At 38.7% G+C, this 10,307-nt stretch overlaps 1 protein-coding gene across 2 annotated transcripts in view; it reads right to left on the bottom strand.

Annotated features, from left to right (window-relative positions):
• Positions 1–9,901, bottom strand: part of LARS2 (leucyl-tRNA synthetase 2, mitochondrial) — an 85,783-nt gene extending 75,882 nt beyond the window's left edge. Inside the window, exons 1-3 of one of the 2 annotated variants that reach the window (XM_032680964.1) lie at positions 9,786–9,901; positions 6,678–6,928; positions 4,718–4,846 (exon numbers count right to left, since the gene is read on the bottom strand). In XM_032680964.1, coding sequence (XP_032536855.1) covers positions 4,718–4,846; positions 6,678–6,911 — 363 coding nt within the window. In that variant the 5' untranslated portion in view covers positions 6,912–6,928; positions 9,786–9,901. Of the gene's footprint in view, positions 1–4,717; positions 4,847–6,677; positions 6,929–9,448; positions 9,605–9,785 lie in introns of those variants that run through there. The other variant, XM_032680972.1, reaches the window with a different exon arrangement.
• Between the last annotated feature and the right edge of the window lie 406 nt (positions 9,902–10,307).

Genomic DNA, 10,307 nt, shown 5'->3' on the forward strand with positions numbered 1-10,307 from the left:
TTAAATAAGATTCAATTCACACACGATACTTGTAATATTTTCCACTTGATTTATACCACATGAAATAACCTGACAAAAGGACACAGCAGCCTCACATAAAAAAGGTGGAGAACAGCAGCTAATGATGGTCAGAAAATGGATCTGTATTGAAATAATTCATCTTACTGATGAATTAATTATAAAGTTTTAATTAAACTTGCCTGTCTGTCTTCAATACCATTCACTTTTGCAATTTCAAGAGTACTAAGATTCACTGCTGAAAGGGAAAACAATTAATGAAAATACATTCAATTTAAAAGAAGAGATGTTATGGATAAAACGAAAACGCTCTTTAAGTCATTTGGGGATATTGTGGAAATATCACTGACAATATTCTAATCCCATCTATCAAGACCAGTTTAAGTATAAATTAAGAAATGTGATTCCAGCATACAGGAATGTCACCCTGAATTGTTCAATGATTATTCTCATTTCTCTACAGCTCTCACATGTGACTGCCCCCTGTAGTATCAATTTCATTAAAAACATATCACAAGAACTATTGAACTGAATCACTCTCTGTTTACTGATCGCTAAGGGAATTATTCTCAGCCCTCTGAGAGGCACAAATTATCCACTTTGAAATTTATCAAAGACATGGTAATGATAGCATGATAAAAGTAATGGTAAATACTTGTTCCCAGAGCAGCAGCAGACTGGAAATCTGCCATAGTGAAAATCACCATTAATATCTCTATAACTTGTACACAGCACTCTTAAATAATGAATAGGAAATCTCTTAATGTCTCAGACAATTACATTTAATTTGAAATTATGCACGAAAATTCACATGAAGAGTTTACATGGAGAAAACACCACCAGAAACTGCACATTATAGTTCTGGACTGGTTCCAGATACAAATTCGTAATTTAAAATATATCAATTACTTTTTCATAGCATTTTATAAGAAATACGTTTTCAATATGATCTAGAACTCTTCATACACAAAAATTGTTTTAATTGTATTTCAAGAAAAATGTCACCCTTAACACATTTTGGAAAGAGCCTAGCTATGTGAAGTAATCTATATGGCTTACATTTCCCACGCAAAGACTTCAAACTTCATCTTCAGTAATCTGAATGTAAACAAGTTATCTTATAACAGATGTACTCTACAAATCATTCATCCAGCAACCCAATCCAACTGCATGACTTTCCCATGCACTGCCTACAGGTCCTTGAGGAGTGCTGGAACAACACAATACTTCACAATGCTTTCATCTACAGTTTTATATTGAAGCAGTATTTCTTTCAAGAACAAGGTGGGAAAAAGAGCAACGAATACTTATTTTCCCACTTAAAGTGCTGGCAAAGTACAGGTTTCTGACAAATAACAGTAGATTTCAGTATGTACTGCTTCTCTGAAATATTTTAATTAAAACAAAATCAGATCTTATCCAGATGAAAAAACTGAATATTAACGTTCCATTTAAAAAAAAACCAAAAAAATTCAAATTATTTAAAACTTTCCCAGTGAAACCTACTATTCCTATCCTACTCTTCCTATATATACATGTATGTGTATATATATATAAACTACCTCCTATATGAAGAAATTACACAACTGCATTCCAAAGGAGTTCTAAAGGACCTCTAATCTCTTTGTAAATGTATTCTAGCTTATCCTTGCTTAAATATTATAAAAAATAGGCCAATTCTTGCCTGTTCAGATGAAATCAATGTGAAACTAATTTACTGTTTTCTCATTAAGACCTCCATCTTATTCAACATAAATTGCTCTCTTACTCAACCGTATATTCTCAACCAGGTACACACCACACACATTTTCCCTCACTGTTTATTAAATAACAAATATATACTGTAGCCTGAAGTTTTCCCTGGGAACTGAAAGTCTGAATGGTTTTGCCTGTAATTTTCATGGTAATAGCCCATCATTCCTCATTACCTTACACTTTCAACCTGTCTTCATTGCTTCTAGCACAATTTTTATGACTTGCTAACCAGGGTGAGTTCTACATCTCTGTGTAGAGATTCTTCCTTTTTTTTTTTTTTTTTGAAAATGATGGAAGCAAAGCTTAAACAACATTGCTACTCAGAAAGAAATCTTATCCTAAACTTGCCTTCAATACCTGAAATGGATTCACTTCTACTTTCTACTTAGATTTTTAACAGAGGAAAAATTAGAAGTCCCTGAGCTTTGAAACATGCAATATTAAAGCTGAATTTTGAGGAAGAAAATCAATGGAATAACTTAAAAATTGTGCATACTAACAGTTTTGTTTCTAAAGCATTCTTTCTTTTTATGTACGGAAGAATTCCAGTAATTCCTTGAATAGAAGGAAAAAATAATTTTTCATGGGAATATCAAATTTTATTATATATCCATGTCATAGCCTACAACTACCACAATAATGGAATCTTTAACAGACTGTAGAACTGTGACAAAGGGTAGAGAACACTTCTAGAGGCTCATAAACAAATTGCAAGGAGAAAATCAATTATAAAGACTTTAATGCTGAGTAATAGAGAAATTAGCATGGGTAATGAAGAAAAAGTTTTTTAAGACAAGTTCCAGCAAGTTAATGCACATCACTAACACAGTATCTCTTACTCTGACATACTCAGAAAATCATCTGAGAGATTTTTAATGTCTCTTAATCGTAACGAAGGTTAAATTCTATGGCTGCCCACCTTTAGTCAAAAATAGATGTTCAAACTGGTTAACATAACAGAAGATACAAGTATTTATAGAAATCCAGCATGTTCTATAAGCACTCCAATATACTTCAAAGTAATTTTTACATGAAATATAAAAATAAGCTGAAATGCAAGATGTAAAAACTTGAAAAGCCTTTCAAAACTTTTCTGGAAAAAAACAGGCAAACGTGGAAATAAAAACTTGTTTGCACAGTGGCTCTTATATTTCAGTACAATTATATTTTCTTTTTACTTTTCTCCAAAGGTTTCTGTAAAAGGTGCTTACTTACCTTATATTCAAAAGCTTACAAGTAGAACATGCTACTGGGTGTAGACAATTATTTTCACTTTATTTTAGGTAGTACAAGAGAAAGCAAGTTTCCATTTTTCTGAACAGAAATTTAGTGGCTATCTTCACTGCTATTGGTAAGACATGTCTATATCCTGAAATGGCATTTCACCAATGGTCTTAACATCAAGCAAGAATCAAATGTCCTTTCAAATGCCTCATCAGCTAATTTTTTTTACTGAGATTCAAGTTCCTGTCATTCAGGGGAGTTAGGAAGGATTAGTGTTAAAACAGACATTATCGGGTTTTTTCTCATTTAAAGTCTAAGGCAGTTATTTCTTTTTCCTGTAATTTTGAAAGCATAAGAATGCATTTCTCTAAAGCAGTAGCACATATTCAGTGCATGGTATGCTCATCACTGGCATAAAATATATAGTATTTGGAAAGGCAGCACACTGAATAATTCAGTGACGATACCTATCAGTTTCATGGATGGTGATAAATCCAGGAAATGCTATACTTCTACAGCATTTGTGGCAAGGAAATTGCACTTAGTACCTCAACCAGCAACCAATATCACTTTCTCCATTTCATCTTCTTTGTACTTATGAGGTTGATTCCGATACTCTTCAGCTGCTTCTTCTCTCTTTTACATTAGAGAGAATTTCTAGTGTGTCATCCTAGATTCTTGCCTATGGCTATTTTTTTCCTTTTACTCCCTTCTCTTTCCATACTCCTCCTTCCTACTCTTTCCCAGATTCTTAACATTTTCCCCTTACCAAATGTCTTTCCTCTGCAATATGGTTGTCACTTAGACCACAGTTTTCCCACACCTTCCTTACATCCTTCAAATTCTACCCGCCAGCCTTTACTGCAGAACGCCAGTTAGGATCCCACTGCAGATTGCAAGGACCAGGCTCTCAGCTACACCTTCTACGTAATGGAGAGACAGAAGGGAGCAAGGAAGAAACTATGGCAGGCATGGGGCAGACTGGGAAACAGAGGAACATGGAAGGGAAAACAGGATTTCTCCCTGCAGATGTAGCAAGAAAGTTAGGCTTAGCCTACCTCGTAGACTTGCACCTTCAGAAGGCAACGTTTCGTATGTATGAGCAAGGCTGAAATGGGCAAGCCAAGGAGTCAGACGCTACAGAACAGAAACTTCTAGTTACACCCACATGATGTGACGTGTGACACGATCCTGTTCATCTGACTTGTAGCAGTCAAGAAAAAGGGTTTCCCTCCCAGCTGGCAGGGTGCTCCTCTAAGTCTGACAAATGACATCAACTGGTTCTCGGGAGCAGAAGAGGTGAAAGCAGTTGCCTTCTGTGGTGTCCCAGTTTTCTCTTGCCAGCTACACCTTTTCCTCCCCCCGAGTCCCATCCGGAGGGCAGCAGGGTCTGCAGTCTCCTCTCACAGAAATGGTGTGGCCCACACTGCCCATTGACACTATGCCATACATCAGCACATTCAGGTAACTGATACAGCATCAGCTGTATCGTCTGAGACAGCTTCTAACCATCTGTTACCAACAGAGTTTTGAACACCACCTGTTTAAGTCTCAAATTTCAACATTCAAAGCTTCACAGGTCATTTTCTATGCAGCAGTAGCATATATTCCAACTAAACCTTCACTTTCATGGATTTTGGAAAGTAGTCATTTCCTGAGCAATTATGATATCAAAACATAAGCCCCCCTCAACCCGGTCCTACTGCTGATCTATTCTTACCTGCATCCCCCTCATTTTCTGGAACCGAGCTACTGCATCACTGATGGTGTAGACACGAACATGGCCCATGTGAAGCTTCCCAGAAGGATATGGGAACATAGAAAGCACATAAAATTTTGGTCTTGATTTCTAGAAAGAAATTTTTAGAAACTAGTAACTACATGAGTTAGCATTTCACTTGAATAAACACATGTGCACATTATAACTACAAGGTACCATGAAGAGAAAGAAGGTTCTGCTGGAACTGATCCAAGTAAGCACTGATAAAGCTCATTGGATAAAATTCTTTGGGCCCTAAATGGAGGTGTTTTACCAGACTTTGCCACCATCTCATCAATTCCTATTCACATTTATACAGCACTGGGATATTATGAAAATTAATTAACTTATAATCAACAAAAGATATATTAACAGGATTGAAGCTTAACCAATCACCATTCCCTACCAGAATATCTGCAACTGATGACCTGAGTGCTCTTAATCTGCCCCCCCCCCCAAAAAAATGAAAACAAAGCAGATTAAATTTTCTTCATAACAGTTTAAATAATTAATGTTTTACTTCGTATCTGCAGCAAACACAGAACTCACTCCTGGTCAGTTATTTCTTGTCGGTTGAACTGCAGTTAACTCAGAGTGACTAAATCATTAGCAATTGCATGAACATCCACTAAATTGAAACTGTTCAGTTTCACTACGTACGCTCAGATCCATAAACATCTTACAAGCAGTATCTTACATAATAAAAAGAAAGTAAAAATTTCATTTAGTTAGGTTTGAGTAAAATGACAGAAGTTACAAAGAAATCAAACATTATCTCTCACATCAATTATTCCTAATACATCTTGATTACCATTGATTGAATTTATCACTGATACCACTGATGCTTGATAAGTTCATACGTTATTCTTCTTATGTTAATAATGAAAAAAATTATGGGCAGCTTTTACTATTCTGAATAAAACTCTAATCATATTTATCAAATATTACTTCTTCATCACTTTTGCTCCAATCATTGCAAAATCAGAAATAATCTGAATACGTCCTTGCAGCACTATACACTATTTGCCTCTTAATATGAGATGTTATTAAATCTACTTCAACTGTAAGGATAAAACAAAAATATAATTAAAAATACAATTTAGAACTTAGCATATGTATGCTATATATGATACTTACACATACATGTATAACCAGGTATCAAAGATACACACCTAAATCAATGTTTACTCTGCTACACTATACATGCACACCATTTCCATCTCAGTTTTCTTTCGCAGAAAAAGCAAGCTCTTCTCTCTCTTCAACATTTTGACAGAATGATTTTTTTGATCATTTTAAGATAGATGAATAAAAAACCATGAAGGGGCAAAAAATGTTTTTAAATCAATGTGACTGAGCACAACTACGAAGGCAAAAAGAGTCAGAGACTGAGATACCATTGTTTTCAACATCTTTTATTGCATGGGAAAACTTTTTTCTTCTGCAAGGCACTTATTACTCCTATGAGACTATAAACCAGAAAATATTAAAAAATAATTTCCCCTTAACATAGATTTTAATGAGTCACAGTATGTAATATAATAGATTCATCTTAACATTGGGAACTAAATCTTGAGAAAATTGTTTATAAAAGTTACACATATAGAAGATGTTTCTTTTAATACTTTAAATAATTAATTCCTAAATATGATACAATAGACAAAGAAAGAATTGATCACTCAAACACTTCCTAAATTGGGAAGTTCATACTTGCTTATCACTGTGTTTTTCCTCAAGATTTTAAAATTATTTTTTCCACCTATTTCAACAATATTTTTTAATAATCTACTAACACATAAAAGTATTTTCCCCTGAAATCTAATCAGTATAAGCCAACTGTATTAAATAAGTTCCAATTAATTTCATTCTAAGAAAACAAAAATATCAAATAGGTAATCTCCAAATTTCTCATAATGCTTACATCAGTTTCTGAAATTCTGCAGAACTGATCCTTTATTCTTGGGAGCCACCAATTTTCAACTCTTTTTCTTGTCTCCAACCCATAGCTTTTTTCCCATTTCCCCGTCTCACTGTAGATAGTTCTCACACAAGCAGGAACCAGTCTTCTCTGCCATTTAATTAATCCCAGGAAGCCATTTAGTTGTCTCTTCAAACATGAGGAACAAGTGCCAACTCTCTGACAAACCGACTGCATTCTTAAGGTTATGATATCTGAAAAGAAAAAATACGTATTTCAGTCTGCAATATATAACAAGAATTCAGTGATTATGATGATTATAAAAATAATTGGTAGCTATGAAACATATTTTAGCTTGACTTGAACTCGGCTGTCTTCCATGGCACTTGCATTTTATTCCCGTCTCTGAATTATAAAAGCATGTATTTTTTAGCAGAGAGAACTAACTGTGGCCCTGGCATGGAACAAAACTGTTGTGTGAAGATGTCTTATCTAACAAAATACAATTCTTGCACTCAGTCTGCCATAAAAGCTGAATCAGTTGACTGAAGGTTCAAGAAGCTCAGTTGCCTTAGCAGAAGATGGCTAACAGGGTGTTAGTAAAAATTCAGAATGAAATAGAGAGAAGAGGAAGTTGGATGAAATTATCCTGTAAAAATACTGAATTTGTCACCACTGAAAAGAGATGGGGGAGGATGACTATAATTAGTAGATTTCAACTAGATATTCTGAACCAACTACTTTGCTAAGGCATTCTCTTTCAACTAAAAATCCAGTTAACTCCTCATATGCTTTAGAGTAAATCTTCTAAAACTACTCAGATGTGAGAAAGATCAAACAGTCCGCATATTTGGGGTCAGTCTCAGCAAGATATTTACCGATTTTACTTCTTACAGTAGGAAATACAGCATTAAGAGATCCCTACTCTGAGATTTCTTCCTCATCTTGACCTCTAATTCTTTAAAAAAAAAAAAAATTGAGTTTTTTTTAACATCAATATTTCCTGTCCTCTATGGTTGTTTTTTGGTGGTTTTTTTCCAAATTTTGGCCAATACACTTGGCTTGTACCAAGCTAGCTATTTCAGTAATTTCATAACTTTCCTTGCAAAGTTACATCACTAAAATCCCTGTGTAGAGAAATTCTGATAAGAAAAGGTTTTACTCGTGTATTTCCCATAAGGTAGCAACATTATCAGTAGAAATAATTGCTATACCACCTAATTCAGATCCCCGGTAAACTACTGGGAGTTGTACTTCCTTCAACATTCACCATATTTGCATACACAAACCCTCACTGCCTGTCTCATTACCTGTCCACAGAATTGCACCTTCCCTCTCTTACTTACCAAGCAGACTCTTCTGAACATTTTTTCACTTATGTCACATCAGTGCTTTGAATTTTTGCTAATCTCTAAAATCTCCCTCATTTGTAGTAACAACAAATCCAGGACTGTACTCAGGATTCCCAGTGCAGGTGCACAGGAGTCATTCAGGAGACACCCAATTTCTCCCCCTCCATAACATTACAGTCATCGCAAAATTCGCATATCAGTACTTTGCAGTTTTTTGCTTATTTTTATTAATTATTTCCTTATTACTTATGTCTTTCTATTACTTTGATTTAATTTACAACGGAAAGGAGCGCTTTCTTATGCAAGCCACTTTCAGCTTTGCTGATTTACAAAATAAGAACTTTAAAGCACAACAGTTACACATATATAATGCTTCATTGAAGGGAGATGGAGAGGACATAGTCTCAAGTTGCGCCAGGGGAGGTTTACATTGGACATTAGGAAGAATTTCTTCACAGAAAGCCCATTGGAATGGGCTGCCCAGAGAGGTGGTGGAGTCACTGTGCCTGGCAGTCTTTTAAAAAAGACTAGACCACAGTACTTGGTTGCTGTAGTCTAGTTGACATGGTGGTGTTCGGTCACAGGCTGAACTTGAGGGTCTCAGAGGTCTTTTTTCCAATCCAATTGATTCTGTGACACAGAAAGGACACAGACCTATGCCTCTGCACAGCTCAAGAGAAGCCCACCTGTCAACATCACGCCTGCCAGGGCTCTTTTGAGTGACCTCAGGCCATACAGGTCACATGAGCAGGGGTCAGAGCAGTGAACGTGAGTGGGAAAGTGGCTACAGCCACAGTCACAGTGCTAGAGCTAAGTTCATTTGAACACACGTAATTCCAGGATGAGAAAGAGACCCACGGTGTCCTTTCCACTGCCAGACACCCCCCCCAACCATACCATGGGATGAACAGCAAATAATGCGATAATCAGCACATCATGCATTGGGCCATGCCAGGACAGAAGACAAGCAAATCCAAAGGACGTGGAACTAAGCTGTTTTGCTTTTCCAGGCCTCTGTGCATGGGACCAAGAGAAGCAGTGTCCCTCCCTGCCCCAGCTAAGGGCGTCTCAGCCCAGTGCTGTGTGGGTCTTACAAGGAGCAGGTTACAAGGCAAAACTGTCCAACTCCGGCAGATGTGCAGAGAAGGGAGGAAGGGGCTGGTCTGACAGAGAAAGAAATCACAGAACCATTACATATCCTGACCTAGAAAGGACCCACAAGGATCCTCAAAGCCCAACTCCTGCACAGGACACCCCAAGAATCACACCATGTGCCTGAGAGCATTATCCAAACGCTTCTTGAACTCTGCCAGGCTTGGTGCTGTGACCACTTCCCCGGGGAGCCTGTTCCAGCGCACAGCCACCCTCTGGGTGAAGAACCTTTCCCTAATACTTAACCTAAGCCTCCCCTGACCCAGAGACCGTTTGAAAAAATGCAGTAACCACACGGGAGACTGAATTAAGGTATTGAAAACTGCCTGGCGAAAGCCAGCACATTTCATTCAGCCCTGTGGGGGTGTCCCGCCGCTGGAGAAGCAAGCACGGCGAGCTCCGTGGCAGTTCCCAGGCGCGGAAGCGCGAGTGACGGCGGGAGGGTCGAGGAGGGGGGAGCTGCGGCGGCACGAGGCCGCCGGGAGAGCCGGCTGGGCGCGGGCAAGGAGACCAATGGAGCGGGCGCCGGGAAGCCGCGGGCAGCGGGGGTGGTGGCGGCCCTGGCGGGCGGGGGGCGAGAGGCGCGGCCGGGCGGGGGGACCGTTACCTGCGCGCGCCCTCCCTCAGCTCCCCCGCTTCGCCGCGGGCGCCGCCATCTTGGTGTCCCGGTGTCGGAGTGGGGCGCAGGCGCCACCTCCTCCTTCGGCACCGCCCGGCGGGGGCGGGAGTTCCGTGAAAGGAAGGAGGAGGGGTTCCCACTTCCCGGAGTCTAACGTGGGAACGTAGATCAACAGTAAATTAAAAGAAAATAAATTAATTTACAGGGATTGATCTCTGTATAAGGTGCACAGGTCCTGTTCAGCCTCGAGAAGAGGCGACTGAGAGGGGTTCTCCTTGCGTATAAATATCTAAAGGGTGGGTGCCAAGAGGTTGGAGCCAGGCTCTTCTTGGTGGTGGCAAGCAATAGGATAAGAGGCAACGGGCAGAAACTGATGCGCGGGAACTTCCACTTGAATATGAGGAAGAACTTCTTTACTGTGGGGGTGACGGAACAGTGGAACAGATTGGCCAGAGAGGCTGTGGAGTCTCCCTTACTGGAGATACTCAAGAACCGTCTGGATGCAATCCT

Source organism: Chiroxiphia lanceolata, chromosome 1 (genome assembly GCF_009829145.1).
Source record: "Chiroxiphia lanceolata isolate bChiLan1 chromosome 1, bChiLan1.pri, whole genome shotgun sequence".
Lineage (NCBI taxonomy): Eukaryota > Metazoa > Chordata > Aves > Passeriformes > Pipridae > Chiroxiphia > Chiroxiphia lanceolata.